We start from the raw sequence: 19,687 nt of genomic DNA, 5'->3' as shown, positions 1-19,687 counted from the left end.
GGGGTCAGAGGTCAATGGGTGACTGGCAGCGAGAGGCTAGTGTTGGGAATGGGGGGGGCGGGGGGGACAGGGGGAGTGAGTCAGTTTGGCGTCACAGCAGATATTTTCCAGTCACATTTTAGAGTTGCAGATATTATATCGGTTTATGTTTATGGGTGAATTTAAATGATACCTGGTGTTTGCTTGTATTAGTCCATTTAGCTGCAGCTTTATTGCTTGTGTCCTGAAGGAACACACACCTACTGTAAATACACACACACACACACACACACACACACACACACACACACACACACACACACACCACTCCTGATTCCTCCCTGCAGGCTCAACGGGGCTCACGCTGAAGAATGTGGTGATTTCATTATCTATCTGCCTCCTAGAGCCTTGACCTTTTGTGTGTGTGTGTGTGTGTGTGTGTGCGTGTGTGTGTGTGTGTGTGTGTGTGTGTGTGTGTGTGTGTGTGTGTGATTTTTGTTGCCGCTGAGCTAAAAGAGGGATGCAGTCATTACCTCATAACAGAGCAGTTTTAATATTAATATCAGCACGAGGCGATGCATTTATCATTTTGCATAATTTACAGTCATTTTTAGGTTGACTGTGTTTTAGTTAATGGTGTTGTTTAAGGGGCGGGGGCGAAGTTGCAGTGAGGAAAAAAAAAAAAAGGGTGCAGCATAAAGTTTGGATGAACTCCGTGTGAACCTGAGGTTCCTCACCTGAAGAGCGTAGCTTATCGCTAACATGTTTATCTGATTTAATGCACGTACATCAGTTTCCTCTTCATCTAAAGGAAGGATTTACGTCTTCACATGTTTCACATGCCATCGCCAGCAAACCAAGGTTGACGTGAAAGAAACGGCAGCCTTGGCGCCGCCCCCCCCCCAGGAAAACTAACAAGACCAATTAAAGGTCGATAATTAACCCGCTGTAGCTCAAAAAAAAAAAGAATAATAATAATGGCCTGATGAAGAAAAAAAAAAAGACGATTCAAAGCAGCTCCTCTGCGTCAATTAGCTTAGCGGGTAGAATTGTTGTTTCCACGTTGTGTGTTCTTTATGGATTAATTAAACCTGATAAAATGTTAGTTAATGAGCTCTAGAGGTGATGGCAAGCATGTTTTGTCGCTTTGCTGCAGAGCCCTGCTAACCCCCCCCCCCACACACACACACACACACACAAAGAATAAAATCTTTTCCCTCAGCTGAAACACGCAGCTTCATATTTACCTTTAAAAGACGGAAGCAGTAGTGATATTTCATGCAATTCTGACCAAACAAAATATTTGTTGTACTATTCCTTTAAATCGATGACGACCGGTGATTTCTCTTCGCTTTTCCGTGTCGAATCATTCTGTTGAGTGAAAAATATAATTCCTGAATTGCATAAACTGCTAATAAGGAACGCTAACAGTCAAACGCGACGCTTGGCAACTCAAAAAGCCCGATCGGTAATAAATAAATATTGCAGATACGATGTACATCCTCGCAGAATCGTGACCTTTCCTGTAAAGCTTGATTCAAATCATCTGCGTGTGGAGGAGGAGGCGATGTGAAGGTGCTCAGCGGGGCGATGAGATTTCACTTCACGCTGTGAGTGACGCCGCGGTCCTGGACGAGGTGGAAAAGGTCGACCCATCATTTTGTGGGAGCCCGGAGGAAGATAAGTCAAGACTGAGTGAGGTCACAAACCGGGGGTCGGTTGCAGGGCGATGGGAGGCCGAGGGAACGCACACATGACTCTCACACGGAGACACGCACTACATCACCGGATTCATTATACCTAGATATATTAACCAGCCTGCAGCGGCTTGAGGAATCAAGGCTCTAATTTCTCGACTCTCTTCATTCACAGCGGGTCTGGAGTCAAACAATACTTTCCCCTGGAGCTCCGCTGCTCAGTCAAGGAAAACAAGAGGACGTGTAAACAGAAGCTGAGGATCAAGACGTGTTCACGGGTGACAAAATTCAGCTAGCCCACCCCCAAACTCGCTCTCTTAATCACACAAATTTTTTTCCCCCTGTGCAGTCTCCAACTCTTTGGCTGCAAAGCGTGTGTGTGCAATCAGCCGGGGAATATTTCATAATCTTGCACCCAACTGTTATCAGCTCATTGCGCTTGAAAAGCGCAGCACGCAATAAGGCTGATTCCACCGCACACGTGACGTGACATGCGACATGTCATAATCGCTTTAGGATCTAACGCAAACAGCACCCCCCCCCCCACTCTTCTCCACACACACACACACACAAACACACACACACACAAACACATACACAAGCTGAAAGCGAAAGAACGGAACACCGGCTGAGCTCCGGTCAGCAAAGTCACTTATTATTTCCTGTGAAAATGCAACGCTGTCACACGCTGTAGCAAACGGGGCAGACGTCAGGCCCGATGGAGCGAGCGGTGGCTGCTGTGGCGAGGAGGGGAAAAAAAACCCACACGGCCTCGGGGTAATTCTGCGTTGCATGTTTCCTCCTGAGTCGTGTCCTTCACTTTTTTTTTTTTTTAAACTGCATTCACCTGGATATTCTGCAAGGTGTGTGTGTGTGTGTCTCTGTGTGTGTGTGTGTGTGTGTGTGTGTGTGTGTGTGTGTGTGTGTGTGTGTGTGTGTGTGTGTGTGTCAGCAAGAAACCACCCAGGCAAAGAGGATCTTAAAAAAAACAAATGCATATTCATTTTCTCGGGTCGTATATATAAAACAACTCCTGCAGTCTTTGTCGTGAAACAAAACCTCGATTCCTTTCCTCCTTTTCCTTTAAATGCACAAAACGCACCGTCTCCTCCACCCACCCCCCCCCCTTGCCTTTCGCTCGCCATCTCCAATTTTGACTTCCTATGCCTTCCCTTCTTTGTTTTGAAGCTGCCCCCCCTCCCTCCTCCATCTCTAAACCACCTCAGTTGGGTGCCAAGCAGTCACAGCAGTGGCTTGATCCTAGCACTTATGAAAGGAGCTCTTTGATAAGCCTCGGCCAGGAGCAACACAAGGGAAGCAATCAGAGACAGAAACCCCAACTAGAGATGAGGCGTCTTCTGTGTTTGCTAGTGTATTTGTGATGTTGTTTTGTTTCTTTGACCTGCTAAACTTTCCTCTTCAAGAATAAAAAAAAAATAAAAAAATCGAATCCTTGAAAGTCTTTTTTCCACTCCTCGTGTTTTGCGATTTTTTTTTTTTTTTTTTCCCTCGTGCACCTTTGAAACACTCGCCTCCTCGTATCTCTGTAACCGGGGAGAACAACAAAGTGATTTCGCTTGTTTGAGGTGTGTTTGGATGCGGCTGATGTCTGGACACGGCGGTACACTCGGGTTGCCGTTTCCTGTTCTCCCCTTGTCCTCGCGTCCGTTTGCTTATTGTAGTTCAAAAAGCTTTTCTCTTGTGACAGCTGTGCTCCGTACAACCTGCTCCAGCTCACGTTTAATGATGAATAACAATGGAATTAAAGCAAATGAACAAAAAAAAAAATATCTATTTTCCTAACACTTCTGTTAATACAGTACATCTGAGCCCTTCCTCAGCTAAAGCATAAAGACTTTCAACAAGTCTTTACTCTCTCAATGATGTCAACGGAGGGATTTCATTGGTTGGCAGGTCCTCCGACGAGTTTGGTCGGAGTTGAAAAGAAATCAAATGGATTTTCTTGAGTCAACTATATTTTTTCATTATTTTGGGGTAGAAGGACTTGAATATCAATGATTCAAGTCTATCTAGTTAAACAGCACCCAGTAAGAGCAGCCAGACAGTCACAATATGACATAACAGTTTGGTCTGACGCCTGACAAAAGTGCCAAAGGATTCACAACCGGTAAGCAGACATCTACATGAATCAAGAACTAAAACTACATCACCGTTTTGGAGTCTGATGTCTTCATGACATCACACAAAAAAACCCCAAAAAACGAGTTCTTCCAAAATTCGGGGTCTGAAAACGCACCGACCCTGAGGGAATCAGCTCTGATTCGAAGCTCAGCCATCACAACATTTAGTCGCGTCTCCATCGCCCGTTTCCTCGTCTGACTTTCACTGCTATCCTTCTCCTATTTGTCCTCTACAGTGTGTATTGATCTCCACCGTTCAGAGATTTAGACATTTGGGGCCACAGTGATCCGACTGGCAGTTACAGCCGGCAGGTGTGAGGAACAAACAATAACCCCCCCTCCCATCCGCACCTCAACAAACCCAAAATCCAATTAAGGGCTTGTGTGCTTCCTCATATAGGTAAACTCCATGTCTGGTGTGAGGAATAAAACAAAACAGGCAAATATGCATTGCAGGCACACCTGGTGCGCCGGTTATTTGGGTATGTCTCCTGCTAAGTGATAGATTAGACAACCGACTGGTGATGATGAGGAGAGGGAGGTGGAGAGAAATATAACCGGTGATATATGAAGTGAAGCAACGGCAAAATATTCACTGATGTAAACCTTGATTTTGTAGGATAAGGATAAGAAAAAAACAGTTAAAAAAAAAAAAAATTCAGAATCTTCATGGGAAAGTTTTTGTTAAAAAGGAAAAGGGCTGCAGTTTGCATGCCGGGACAGGAGGTGGCGATGTAACGAAATCAACACGCAAAAAAAAAAGCAAAAAAAATAAAAAAGCACTGAAATGCTTAGTTAATTGGAACACACCGGGTATGACTGATGATTTAGATTTCCCTGACCTTGCATTGTGTGTGTGTGTGTGTGTGTGTGTGTGTGTGTGTGTGTGTGTGTGTGTGTGTGTGTGTGTGTGTGTGTGTGTGTGTGTGTGTGTGTGTGTGTGTGATCGAACCACCGGCTTCCATCGGCTTCCGTTCTGCGATTTAAACCCGAGGACATCAATGCAGGAAAAAAAATACCAGCCTCTTCTGTATTTACCGTCGCCTCCATTCGGCTGACATGAACATTTTTGTCCAAATCGACGCTTCGTATTGACACGGATGAGCCGCCGTCTCTCCATTCGGCTTGATTTATTGGTCAATTTCATGTTGTGAACCCAATCGCCCTCCCCCGAAACAAACCGGAGACCGGCCACTCCGAAAACATGACGCCTCTTTCATAAGACGGCTGTGTTTGTTTGACATCTGCGCACCTTGTCATTTGCTTTCTTCTTTCATCATTTATCACGCTAAAGGTATGAAAATGTCAAACAAATGACATCACGGTTCAATATAGATTTTTTTTTCCCCCCACCCCAACCAGGAGCTTAATTTGATAAAAAAAAACAAAAAAAAAACCCATCAGATCAATGCCCAAAAAAAGACACCAATAAGAGGGAGCATTGGGGTGGAGAAACAGGATTATTGACATGTGGAGACAGCGGAGAGAGGAATACAATAAAAGCAGAGGAAAGAAAAGTTATATAAGTGACGCCAAGGAAGATTTAAAAAGTTTTAAAACTGCCACTGAATGTTTAATTTGAACTATACTATTTAATCTGTCTCAGTCTTGGCATTCGTTTTTTTGTAATTACAACCTTTTTTTAAAAAATTTGCTGCTAGCATTTCCTGGCATAGCCGATATAAGTGTTGCCTTGTGTCTGTGCAATACTGTATATGCATGATTTTTTTCCGGAGTCCTCCTCCAGGAAAAGAAAAAAAAAAAAACCACATACACACACACACACACACACACACACACACACACACACACACACACACACACACACACACACACACACAGCTCCATCTTTATTTTTAGAGGCTGGATGCTGATAAGAGAGGGGAGAAAGCGAGGGAGTGAGAAACAGCATCTAAAGTGAGGGGAAAGAAAAGAGGCAGAGAGAGGAAGAGGAGGGGAGGAGAGGAGAAGAAGAGAGGGATGAAAAGAGGTGGAGCAAGACGGTCAGGAGGGTGGCGATGGTTTCCACGGTGGCTTTTTCGGGGAGAAGGGCTGGAAAGAAATGAGGTGCGATGAGAGATCGTCCCCCGAGAGAGTGAGAGAGAGAGAGAGAGATAAAGGGACATTACACCACACCGACCTCTCACTTGGAGGGATGGGGGGGGGGGTTTGGGGAGGGGGGGGGGGAGGTCGCTACCGCCGCTGTATAAAAAGCCAAGCCTGAGAATCCGGCACCACAAACTCACCACACACACACACACACACATACACACACATATACACACACACACACACACACTCGACTCCAGTGGCTCCTCTGTATATCACACTCCCCTACTCTCATCATCCTCCCATCTCTCTCTCTCTCCTCCTCTCTCTCTCCTCCTCTCTCTCTTCTCCTCTCTCCATCCCTTCCTCTGGGCTCCAGATCCTTGTTGCTTCTTCTCACAACTCAGATTGTCTCTGGAAGTGTGCGCTGGATGTCGCTCGGCGTGTGTGTTGTGTGTGTGTGTGTGTGTGTGTGCACCCGGGCTTCCCGAAGTCTTTATGCGTGTGTGAGTGACTGCTCACCGACTTTAGTGTGACTGAGCAGTGCAGGGAGGAGTATCAAGTGTATGTGGGTCTCTTTCTCACCCTCGCCCACTTGCCGGTCTTCTCGCAACCCTCCTTTGGATCTCTGGGTCCTTTTCTTCGGTGACAGGAGCCCCACTTCAAGCAGTAACCATTTCCGCCCCCGGGAGACCCACGCTGGCAGCGCAGCCCCTTCCCCGACTCAGCATCGGGAGGAAGACCCTGGTGGCGGCTGCCGTAGGGGTTATGCTGGTCCTGGTGCTGGTGGTCCTCATCCCCGTGCTCGTCAGCTCCGTGGGGACGGATGCCAGCCACTATGAGATGCTGGGCACCTGTCGTATGGTGTGCGACCCCTACCTCAACAAGGGCACGCCGGCCAGCAGCACCAGCTCCACCGGTCTTCAGGCGGCGGAGGCGGAGGCGCTGAGCGACCACAGCAACGTGCTTCCGCCCTCCACCTTAGTGCAGGGCCCGCAGGGGAAGCCTGGCAGGCCAGGTAAACCCGGACCACCAGGACCACCAGGGGAACCGGGGCCACCTGGTCCGGCGGGGCCTCCCGGCGACAGAGGGGATCAAGGGAGGACTGGGATTTTGGGTTTGGGGGGGAACGGAGCTATCAGCACGGCCACCTACAACACAGTGCCTCGGGTGGCCTTCTATGCAGGGCTTAAGAACCCCCACGAAGGCTACGAGATCCTCAAATTCGACGACGTGGTCACCAACCTGGGCAACAACTACGACGGCATCTCGGGCAAGTTCATCTGCAGCATCCCGGGCACGTACTTCTTCATCTACCATGTGTTGATGAGAGGAGGAGACGGCACCAGCATGTGGGCAGACCTCTGTAAGAACGGACAGGTTGGTGTTTTCAAACTTTTTTTGCCCCCCCCTCCCTCCTCTTTTCCACCTCGCTGCCTCCCCTATGCTCCCTTTGTTGAAAATCCTCCACCCCACCCCCACTGTGGAGAGTAGTCATAGATCCAGGGAGTGGAGAGCGGCACCTGCCGTGCGTCTGGACAGCCCGGAGCGCACAGATGTGGCACCCGGTGCGCATCGATACGGAGATTATGACGTCTGGCCGCGCGTCGCAGGACAGCGTCCCGACATTTACGCGTTAAAAGACGGCGAGTGCGCACCGATTGTTTTTGCTTTTACGCGCGGAAACCCGATAAGGCGTCGATTATTTCTCGGAATTCGGATTAAATTATGGAGAATTTTTAATGAATTTGCGTTGCGGGATCGGCTTTTAGTGTTTTAGTGAAAGGAAAATAAAGAGGAGGGAAAAATATTCCGCTGGAGTGGGAACATGTTTGACAGTCGCCTTGAATATTGTTCTATTTTTTTTTTTTACAGAATTAGCTTTTAATGTTTTACTAATATAAACATACACAATTACTTTTACGATAAATATTCTCAGCGTGTGCGCCTGATTTACGGTCTCCCGACAACTTTTAGACGCTACAGGGGTGGAAGAAACGGAAAATGTCGCGTATAATCCCACCGACCCCACCTGTCTGTACAAGCTCCGATCATAATTTCTCTGTCCATTTATCTTTGTACTCGTGTTAAACACATTAGGACGTCGACGTGATCTATTCTCGGCTGCTTTGATGCACCATTTTAATGGGGCTGTAATTTTATTTAGCGCCCCTGAGGGTCTTCTCAGGTTGGTAATGTGCGCCAGCGGAGTTAACAGCCTTCCGATCAGCCGTCAGGTCTGGTATCATCACACTGGATCCCAAATGCCCTTTGCTCGGTTATAAAAAAAAAAAAAAGCAAAGAAAAGATGGATGTTATTCTATCTTTATTGGAGGTGGGGATGAAAGTGGATCCGATCAGTTTGTGGACAAACATTAAGAAGGATAAAAATATAAATGTGGAGAAAACTAAATCAGAAAGAAGAGCAAAAAAAAAAAGCGTTTAAAGTGGTTTTAAACGATTGCTTTCTTTGACTTGATTTATATGTTTTAACTGTAAATGTGTGTGTTACAAAAAATAATGAGGAGGGTTAAAGGTTTGCATTTCACACATTGTCACGCAGCTTGACCTGCTCCTCTTTTCTCCCCCATCATCACCATTTTACAGAGATGTTAGAATAACGCACACATGGAAACGCATTACTGTCTGTCTGCACATGGGAAATTCTGCTGGAGTGTTTATTGCGTCAAATCAGTTTGATTTACTTCACTTGCAGGCCACAGAAAACACTTTTTTGGAGTATTTATTTCACAAATGTAGAGATTCTGATTCAATTGAACTTCTTCTCTTGTCTGAAACACAATTCGGAGACGGGATGATAATAAATAAAAGCGACTAAGCTGATAGCTGTGGAGTTAACTTCAAATTTGAGCTCCTTTTTCATTTTTATTGGAGGTCATAGATGACGGATGGATGGACAGATGGATTTATAAACACACGCAGCTGGATGAAAGCGCAGAAACAGACAAACTTGCAGCGTGGAGGTAACCTAACAGTTGGCATCGACTGTGTGGCGCCAACCCGCCGCCGAGCTGAGGTAGCTGGAGGTTCATTCCTTCGCCAAGTTCAAGCATGTCCAGTAAAAAAAAATAAAAAAATAAAAAAAATAGAGTTACAGCAATCACCTCCCATAAATAACGTCTTGCTCAACAGTAATGTTTACGGTCGAACGTAAAAGCATCGATATATAACGGGGGGAAGACGAACATATGTTGCTATAAATCGCCTTCTGCTTCATTGCGCTCCCAGGAGGAGGTGCGGAGGTACTTAAGTTCGACGTTCACAGTGTGCTCCTCCAGAGACAGGAGCAATGTTTATAAAGTGGGAACTGCCTTTCCTTTCTCCGTTTGCCCCCCCCCCCCCCCCTCCCAATGTCCGGAGCTGATACACCTAAAAAGCTGCAGTCCTGTTGGTATAAGCGCTGCATTGGGGGGCGAAGGGAGAAGGCCCCAGAGCCTGAAAGTGTGCAAAATGGCTGTGAGTGGTTATAAATGTTTGGGCCAACTTATGCTACATCATTGATGAAGAGCTGAGACGAAGGCTGGAGCTCCCCACGGTCGCAGTAGTGCTTTCTTCAGCTTTATTACGGCTGCAGGAAGCCACAGTGTGAGCCCGGGCTGGGGGGCGCCGGGGGAATTGCGGACAATACGAGTGTTTTATCATCTTTTTGGCTTTGGCGAAAGAGGCTGGTTTTCATGGCCCTGCAGTGCTGCTTCACTCCCCCAACCTCCCCCAACCCCCCCCCCCACCCACCACGACAGGGGTTCTCACAAGCTGTGCCTGAACACCATCATCTATGGGTTACTTCTTCTTCTTTTTTTTTTTTACCTTCGTCCCATTTCTCTTTGGCAGGATGTAACACAAGGTTCCCAACACTGTACCCAAAACCTTGACACTTTTCAAGTTCCACCAGGAAGTCAGCTTCTCTGGTAAACAAGAAAATAAGAAATCTATTTTCAGCACAGCATACTTTATGCTCTTTCCAAGTTCCTCTCCTCTCACTTTTTTTTATTTTTATTTTTTTTATACTTCCGTTGTTGCTTCTTCTTTTACTTGCATGGCAGAATATTCCACACCATCCCACCAAAAAAAAAAAAAAAAAAAAAAAAAACCCCCTTCAGATGAATCAACGGTTTGTTGTGACCCGTGTCGTCCTGGGAGACGTACGGTGACAATGGAGACAAATTCATTTGATATGGTAGAAAAGGGAAGGGAGGGGGTGGGGGTGGGGGTGGGGGGTGGGACAAGAGCACAGAGAATGGATTGTGCGATTGTGTCGTGGGCTTGAACCAAATCCAGGATGTGTTTGCGCTTTCTCCTCTCCACCCCCCACCCCCCACCCCCCATCTTAATATTGTTATTAATCCGCAAAACCGTTTCAGAGTTAATTAAAAGCAATGACTTCGGCGTCAGTCTCTCAAGAGAACCATAGTGAATAATCACTCTGTCTCCTCCTTTAATAAGCCTCAACGTCCTTCGTGCACATGGCTCTTCCCTAGCAATTACCGCTGCAGTCTCCTCCTCGCATACACACACATATCCACCACCCCCCCCCCTCGACCCCACCCTCTAAAATCACAGCCTCAAACCGCCCCAACTGTGCTCTGCCCTCCATCTCTCCTCTATACCGGGTCTAACAGGAGATCACTTTTCAACCAGCGACGGAAACTTTTTCAGCTTTTCTTTACCTTTGAATTTAAAAAAAAAAAAGACAAAAACAGATTGCGCCATCAAATTTTGATTTGCTCGCACGCGGCGCCGTAAATATTTTTCATTGCTCTCAAGTGTCGCTTGGCGTCGGAAAAACCCAATAAGTTAGGGGCGCAGCATCCGTTTCGTCGAGTTTTGTTTGTTCATTTAGGCGCATTTCAAAGAAAAGAAAGAATAAAAAATTTTAAAAAAATAAATCAGAAATGCTTCCCCCCTTCCTCTGCAGGTTTTTGCACTGCCCCCCCCACCCCTGCAAACCCAACACATGTTGGTGTCGATCCCAATTGTATTAGTTCTGGTTTGATTTTTATTGACGGGGACCTAGGTGGAGTTGAGGACCTCTGACAAACGGGGCGACGCCTCCACTTGATTGATTTTAACATTCCGGGAATGTTTTCGGACCTGCTCCTCGTCAACGTGGTCTCGCTTCGGCACTGAGAGGCCTCTGTTACGCCTCTGCCCGGCGCTAACAGAGAGACTCTGTCTGGACTGGACCGACTGGGCTGAGCCAGAGTCGGGGTCCCCCGGCCTCTTTGTCTGCAGTATCGATCCCCTTATGCGTTTGCCAGAGTGTCTTTTTCCCTATCCTGAAAGACCCATTTCTTTCTGTGTGTGTGATGCATACCCTGGCATTTCTTCTATAATCAGCCGGGAGAGGTAGCGGAGGCGGACCTTTTGGCCTTGATCTGCCGTGTAATTGGACGTTGGATTTGACACTCTGCCGAGTAGAACATTATAGCTGGTCTAATTAGACGGGGAGGGCTTTCAAATGAAGATTGGCCCGTGTTGTTAGGAAATACCACACAGATTGGAAATGTCAAGACGACACCGGGTTGTCATCTGCGAAAACGCGGCGACTAAAATAAAATAAAATAAATAAATCCATCATTTTATTGGTGAAGTTACAAAAAGTTGCTCCGGAAAAAAAAAAAAAAAAAGAAGCTGCCCACCACTCGTCGACTGCTTCAGAACGTTTCACTGCAAAGATCTTCAAATAGAGAACCATTACACGTACAGTACACAACACCGTCTACGATTGAGTGTCTGATGAAATGCTGCTAAACTGTCTTTATGTGTTGTGAGGGCAAAAAAAAAAGAACATATGGTTGGAAATAGTCTATCGATTGTCTCCTGTGACTGGCTGACTCAAGGATGCTATATTGTTGACTCACAAGGCTTCTTCATTATAATGAGGGCCATATGGGAGATAGACAAGTGCCCCCCCGGCCTTCTTATGCAAACATCCCTCTCTCCGGTTTTCCCCTGACATTTAGCCGTCCCCCTGAATGCAGATTTCAGCGATACCCACAATTACCCCGTCCCTCTTCTTCGCCGGAAACGACTTCAAATGACGCATCGTCTGCAACACAAGTCTGCGCGTTTAACACCTTCACACCCCCACCCACTACCCTCTCATTTCCCAGACACCACCACCACCACCACCACCACCACCACCTCTCCAAAATGAAAATGTGTAAGACATCAACAAAAACACCCAAGCGACAGCAAATATATGGAAAAAGATGTCACAAGGAAAAGCCAGCGTGTGTCTCTCTCTCTCTCCCCGTCATACGTTGACTTTTTCCTCCCTTTTGAGAGGAAGTTAAGGGAAAGATTGCGGCGCCCCTGGGTTGCCAGGGAAGCGCGCCGGACAAATAGGGGCTTAGCGTGAACAAAGGTTGAAATTTCTGCAGTAAAGAAGAAAGAAAAAGTCTCTTCTCTGATAATGCTGGGAGCAGCAGAGCGGTTTGGGTGCTGCAGGCAGACAGTGGCGTGGATCTCAGTAATTAACTGAGTGTGATGAGTCAGACGCCAGAAAAGAAAGAGGCGGCTGGACGGCGGGTCAGAGTTGATGCTCCCCCCCCCCCCCCGCCCCTCTGACAAACCTGTTTCAGCGGCTGTCTGGACGTAATCCCTTTTTGTTCCCCCCTCTGCTGAATTGGGAATCCGGTTATTCTGGCCTCTTGAAGGCTTCCACAGTATTTTGGGTGGAGCGTGCAAACGAAGCGGCCGCATGCCACTCACCCGCCTCCTGCTAATCGATACGAATGAATGACGACGGATTGGTGCGGTACAGACGTCCAGGTGACAGCTGCAGGAAAAACAATTCGGGAAGTCTGTTTTCTACTGATTCTTAAGCGGTGGAGAATCTCCTGCTCATTTCGTTCCTCTTATATGTTCTCATTTGGGTTCTTCCGACGAATAAACCTGCAAAGCTCGGGTGACAAAATACTTTCTGACACCACAATCCTCCTGCACAGACTCATTCTCATTATTTCAGGAAAAATGCATCATGTGCATGAAAGTGTGTGTATGTGTGTGTGTGTGTGTGTGTGTGTGTGCAAAAGTCCTTCAGTGGTGAAATGTTTGGACCTGGCGAGCCATCTAAGCTGCTATTAGGCATGCGGTTCACGCCTGGGGCGTGCAAACACAATTAGATGGCGGTACACTCTGATTTAAAGAGGACCAATTGACTCGTTGATCCAAAATGGGAGGCTCAACGTCGAGTCAACAAACCCCCCCCCCCGCCTCACGTCAGGAAAGCTGCAACACAGCGTCCTTGTCAGGGGCGACAAAGCCTCTTGTAAGATTGCCATCCCGGTGGGACGTTCGAGGCTCCTCACGCGTCCCCCCCACCCGCCCCTTTTCCCCACATGACAGAAGAAAAAAAGCTTCAAATCACGATGATCTTCAGTGACGCCACGAAAGCAAAGCAACCGATGGTTTGACGCTAAACGCCGCAGCTGCTGAATGGCTCATTGGGAGGAAGCAAAACGCTTCATTTAGGCGACAGACTTGATTAAAATGCGCCATAAATGCATCCCCCCCCCCCCTTTTCTTTTTTTAAATTGATGATTGGTGTTTTTTAATGCAGCTCAAGTTAAGAGACGGCTGCACTTGGCTCCTCTAGGCGCCATCTATTAAGCGCCATAGCGCCGCTTTGAGTTCCTCTCAGCATTATATTCGATCAAAGCCATCAGGGTCTGACGAAGTGACGAATGCGAACACGCACGAGCAGCCACGAGGAAGACAACACGGCACGACACCTCATTTACCATCGCTGGCAGCCGCGGCGCTCACGCTTTGTTTGTCTTGTCAAAGTTCCTCTGCATATTTGGTGTCAAGGTCACGCCCCGCCAGGCGGTTTTTGTTTTGTTTTTTTTGCTCATCTCTGTCTATGCATCCACCGCCGTCGCCCACGTCTCAACCTCTGGATCGTACGCCCAATAACTTCCTCGTGTGCATGCACATATTTATATAGGAATAAGAGCCCCCCACCCCCCACCCCTACGACAGGAGCCGCCTGATCATTATTTCAGAAACAGTGAGAGATTTTATTCATGCGTGCTTATCGCTGAAAGCAAACGAAGGAGGCCTAGTCTGCAGCGGTTTTTGTCTCAGAGGGGAGGGAAAAACCATTAGAAGTGAGAAACAACACAAAACAAAAATATCATTGCGGAAGAGCGAGGAAGGAATTTGAGGGAAAGTCTGCTTCCACCAGGGCTTTTTTTTCTTCTTCTTCTCATCCCTGTGTCTGCTGAAGGAAGCTGTTATATTTGTGTCTCCCAATGGAGCACTTGAAGACATAATAAATTCAGCTCCCAAAAGAGCGAATGAAGAGAATAATTTAGGCTACATCACACATCTGTGACATTGCCCGGGGTTTCTGCAGGAACACCTGGAACGCAAATAGTTTGATATTGAAGTTTCATTAAAAACCCCCAAGCGACAAATCCTCCAGAGCCTCCCGTGTCGTGCTCCTCCTCCGAGTCGAAAGTGGCGCCCCCCCACCCACCCCCAGCCCCCGCCGCCTAATCGGAAGGTGTTGACTTTGTATGCTCGGATCATCAGATAATATTAATATGCGCCGGACGCCCGGCATCTCAAGATCGGAGCAGGAGGCTTTGTTTGCACACTGATATGAGTTGTGCGAGATTTAATCAAGAGGACAAACAATAAAAAAACCTTCTTTTTTTAAAAAAAAAAAAAAAAGTACAATATTCCAAATATTACCGGTGGATCTTAAAACCTCTCTTCAGAATTTCATTATTCAGATTATCCTTTATAACAATCGGCAGTGTTGCTAAAAAAATTTTTAAAAAAGTTTGAGAACCTTGTTTTTCCCTTTCTGGACATAAAGAAGACAATTTGGAAGATATAGTAAAGTCTGAATTCCCTTCTTTGGAAATTTTTTTTTTCTGAATGCACTGAGAATGATGCTCTAAACGTGCGATAACCTCGCTCTTCTCTTGCCCTACAACTCCATCCCGCCAGCTGGAGGCGATGAAAAAACCGGAGCTCCTTCAGTTCAGACTCATCCTCGCGTTTTGACACGTTTGAAGCTTCGCTCGCGAGCAACACGAAAAAAATCCAGCAGAAAGTTGACCCGTGCCTAAAAGCGCGATGAGCGAAAGGTTGCAAGATCATTCCTGTATTTATTAAAGATAATAATTCACTCATAAATGAGATTATAAATACGATAAATGGGTGATACGCTCACAAAACAAGACTCGCTCCAGTCTGTCCAGCTCAGGTGCAGAAGACTGATATAGCTCCCCAAGAGAAACGCTTCAACAGCAGGAAGTTACAGCCACATAAAAATAAATATTTGCTGAATAGAACTATTTCTCCACCTTATTATGTGCCTGAACAGTGATTCAAACTAATGAATATTCAGTTTAAGAGCCCTCCTTAGCTCACCTCTGCACATTTGAATGTTTTTAGCGTCATGGTTGTTAAGAGCCAACAGAAGATGAGCTCATGATTTAGCTTCACGGGCGATGAAGCTGCTGCAGGAGGAGGAAAAGGCAAAATGGGAGAAGATTCATCAGGAACACGACCGAGTCCATCGGAAAACGCATGATAATAAACACAGAAACACGTCTATTCAGGAGAGTAGAGAAGGTCTAGGAAAGGAAGTCCTTCCTCGTGGGGTGTCACCCATGGTCCCATCGATAGTTCGGGTCACGTGGAACCCCGGAAGTACGGAAACACCACACCGAAAAGGAAAGAGAAACAACGGAAATGCGAAAACGATAAATCCATCATTGGTGATTCCATTATAGCTGAAGGATCGGACCTTTTCCAAAAAAAACCAAACCCCTATGTTTTGGAACGCCTGAGCTTCCTGTCGCCGTCCAGCTCATCCTGTTTGTCAATACGCTTGTCGTGTGCAGCCCTTAAATAGGACAGCTAATAATTGGGCATCCTCTATCCCGCCTGTTGGGCCCAGCTTGTTTGAAAAGCCTGGATTTTTAAGCTGCGTGGACAAACATCGAGCCAAGGCGGCGACCGCGGTCGACTCCGGAGACCCGATAATGAGCCACAAGAAAACACTTGAAAGGCGTGTACAATATTGATTCCGATTCAACCTCGCTGACCGGACTAAGTGTCTAATTGGCTTATTTAAACCGGCGTCTCCACGAAAGGATGAACGACGCATTTCTTTTCATCTCCGGAAGGAAATAATGATCTTTTTGTTCCGTTTTAAGTTGGAGATGGCACAGTTCTCCTTGTTAGTAACTGTTTAACGGCACTTTTATAGTCGATTTTATAGTGCGTAGTTTTATAGTCTCGTTTTTTTTTATAGTCAATTTCGGGTGACCAAATACATGAGACAAATGAATATGAATGTAAATGAGATCACTGTTTAGTTTGGAAGCCTTCACGGTGTTTTACTATCTGTGGTTTATGACCCGTACATGCGAGATGTTCTCCAGATTCACTTCTGGATTGTTTATCTCTTTGTTCCGGGTCTTAAGCGACTGATGCAAATGCTCAATTAGACCGATATTAAATGGCGGACATGATGAAAAGAGAAGTGGCTGCTGAACTTCCTTGATGTTTTTGGTTTTTTTCCTCCTGCAGTCATGCTTCTGCAAGGGATTGAAGGAGATCTACGCAGCGCACGTTTGAACCTAAAACACATCCGTAGAGCTTTAAACTCGTAGTTGTTGCTTTTTATGCAGCTTTAAAAGTTTATTTCTTGATCTTGGAGAGTACAAAAACATGTGAAACCTTTTGAGGAGATGCACAAAAGTGAGTTTAGCTGTACCTGCTGCTCTTCATCTCCAGGCCTCCTCATCATCCAGCCTCCTTTAAACACCTGCTAGCATAACACACCTGAGAAACTGCTCCTGGTTGAGTTGAATTGTGGGTAATGTAGGTGCCAAGTTTTGACAATAACAAAAATTGCCTGGAATCACGTTTGCATCGGTGTCGGTTACTTTTTTCCTTCCTTTTATGCAATGCTTTATAAAAAATTAAAAAAGAAACAGGAAGTAGATTTAATTTCAAACATATTGTGCAGGAATTCAGAGCTAAAACAACAGCCTGCATGTCGGCGACAGACTCCGCTGCACAGAAACAAATTTCCATTCATGTTGGCAGCATCCAGTCGAAGATCTTCATTGCATTTCACTTCATGAGCACTTTGCAAAAAAAAAAAAAAAATTTACTCGCATTATATTTGGCGAGGGGGGGGTAGAATCACTGTGCAAACAGATACGTCTTAAAAACGGCAACTTTCCCCTGCAGCCTTTTGACGCCATTCCCGCTGATAGTATGCACAGTGAGTTCCACCGCCAAGTGCACACACACACACACACACACACACACACACAAAACAAAACAAAACAAAACACACAATGCACACATACACGCTTGAAAACACAGCTATTGTTTCAGTGCCCATTTGGCACCGCTGCTACACTTCACTCCCCAGAGAGAGAGGGGGGGGGGGTGTTAGCAGTGGAAGTCTTAATTAGCCAGGACAGGTTATTTAGAAAGGGTTCCAAATGTCCTACAACCATCCCCACACCCCCAACCCCCCCCCCACACACACACACACACATACACTGAATTACCTCAGATGTCTTCATACATGTTTTTTGCTTAAATGGTATTTCCTGGACCACGACGAGTTGATCCAGAGATCCCGCCCTCTGGGGGTCGAGGACTTTCTGGGACTCTGTTTCTACAGACCTTTTGTTCCCGGGTCGAGCCGTCCGGTCTCCTGAGAGAGACCGCCGGCTTGATTGAAACCATAAATCTGTTTGACAGAAAGCCCCGAGGTGACCGACCGTACCGGCAGTTCCTGCTGGTTTTATATATATATATATATATATATATATATATATATACACAGTGTATATATATATATATATATATATATATATATAAATTTTAAAAAAGAACTTATTGCGGCATCGATGCTCCACATATTCTATTTGATTTTGATTTCGAAATGAAAGCCTTAAAATTTCATTTTGGTAAGAAAATTATTGAAATTCCGTTGCATGTTATACCAGTTTGCTGAATTTACCAGCTCAAAAAAAAATCCCAAAAGGATGATTGGAGTAGCTCTCTGAAATGGATTTATATACATGCTAGAAAAGAAAAGTAGGACTTTATTTTTGCCATTCCCATTCAGCTGGAGCATCCTGTGGCGTTTTTTTTTAGAAGAAAATCAAAACCATTTGAGTAGATCTGTGAATAAAAAAGGTGAACCCTGGTTTTTGAGTCGTGTGTAAAATACACAACTACCTGTCAGGTATATCTGAGGGATGACATCACACACTTCAGGTCCTCCCTCATCCTCATCCGTGTTCTTCTGTTACCCCAGGTACGCGCCAGCGCCATCGCCCAAGACGCCGACCAGAACTACGACTACGCCTCCAACAGCGTCATCCTCCATCTGGACGCGGGCGACGAGGTTTACATCAAGCTGGACGGGGGCAAAGCCCACGGGGGCAACAACAACAAGTACAGCACCTTCTCTGGCTTCATCCTCTACGCAGACTGAGAACCCGACAGGCGCACACGCGGACAGGAAGAGATCGAAGAGACAGAGTTTTCCCAACAAACAGGGGGGTGGTATGCTTTCTAGTTTTCCTAATTCTCTCCATCATCACGGACACCTCTGCTTTTCGTATTCCATCATCCAAGGCGTCCAGGCGCCTTGAGACGAGCCTGGACGCCTAAAAGCTCCTGAGGACACACTGAGAAGGGTGGTCGGGCGTGGCGGAAGCTGGGGACGTGGGTCGGAGGTCAGGTCGGGTTTTTTTCCTGACAAAAAGTGTCGGAAGCTCCTGGCTTGCAGTGTTTCTCTCTCTTTTTTTTTTTTTTTTTTCTCAACCCTTGCTCCATTGCACAGAAATATCAGCAACAACAACAAACGATAATCCTGCAAAGGCGGACGATCTCACTTCTTCTCGGCGGCGGCGGAAAAGGAAGCGGTGGCGACGACGGCCCCGCCGGCGCCATCAGCGGACTCAAAACTTGACTGAAACTTGTAGTGTCGTTCCGTGCAAGTTAGATTTGTGTTTTTTTTTTTATTTTGTAGATATGCATAATATTCTACACAAATGAGATTTGAAAAAAAAAGAAAAAAAAAGAATATATTTGTCCCTTGTAAAAAAATAAATAAATCTATATATCTGTTTGACTGAGAGAGAGAAAGAGAGAGAGAGAGAGAGAGGATGTCGTTTGTGTTGCAGCTCAGAGAATCAACAGCAGGAAGAGAAGTGGGTGTTTGTGTTCATCGCTGGGTACAGCAGTAACTACATATATATCGTTCATGTGGAGAGTAATTCTACCTTCTGTACCTTCCAATGTATCTGTGAAAGAAAAAAAAACATCTCGACCGCAGAAAAAAAAAAAAAAAACGATTCGCCAACAACGTGATTTTTTTTTTTTTTTTTCTCTCCCTTGCTGCTCCCATTAAAACCTCGGGTTTCAAATTGTTCTCTCTCCGTTGTTTCTGCTTTGAACGGAGACGCTCCACTTGGCACGAGAAAAAGCGTGTGGTTGAAGCAAAAAAAAAAAAAAAAATCTTAGAGGGGGGGGGGGGGTCAGAGGTCACCTAGTTGAGGAAGAGAGCGCGCATCGCTTCTTCTGTCGACCTCAAGGTTTTTTCGGCGAAAATAAAAAAAAACGACAAAACAAAACCGAAGCGAAGGGCGAATGGGAAATAGAGGAGAGTGAGACGGGAGGGAGGAGGAAGAGGAAGAGGAAGATGAGGTGATGGTGGTGGTGGTGGTGGTGGGGGGGTTCAGGCGCAGTAACAGTGAGTGGGCAATTCTTCTGTTTCAGTGTCTCTTAGCCTCGCTG

The 19,687-nt window shown here is 46.1% G+C and overlaps 1 protein-coding gene across 1 annotated transcript; it reads left to right on the top strand.

The window, feature by feature from the left end:
• Positions 1 to 6,191: 6,191 nt before the first annotated feature.
• c1ql1l2 (complement component 1, q subcomponent-like 1-like 2) lies at positions 6,192 to 19,389 on the top strand. The gene is made up of 2 exons (XM_068337215.1): positions 6,192 to 7,246; positions 18,201 to 19,389. Exons 1-2 carry the CDS (start codon positions 6,635 to 6,637, stop codon positions 18,378 to 18,380), a joined length of 792 nt encoding a protein of 263 aa, XP_068193316.1. The 5' UTR covers positions 6,192 to 6,634; the 3' UTR covers positions 18,381 to 19,389.
• Positions 19,390 to 19,687: the final 298 nt, after the last annotated feature.

The sequence above is a fragment of the Antennarius striatus genome, chromosome 16, assembly GCF_040054535.1.
Source record: "Antennarius striatus isolate MH-2024 chromosome 16, ASM4005453v1, whole genome shotgun sequence".
Classification (NCBI taxonomy): domain Eukaryota; kingdom Metazoa; phylum Chordata; class Actinopteri; order Lophiiformes; family Antennariidae; genus Antennarius; species Antennarius striatus.
Note: the sequence above shows the minus strand (reverse complement) of the source record. Positions and strands in the feature narration are given on the sequence as shown.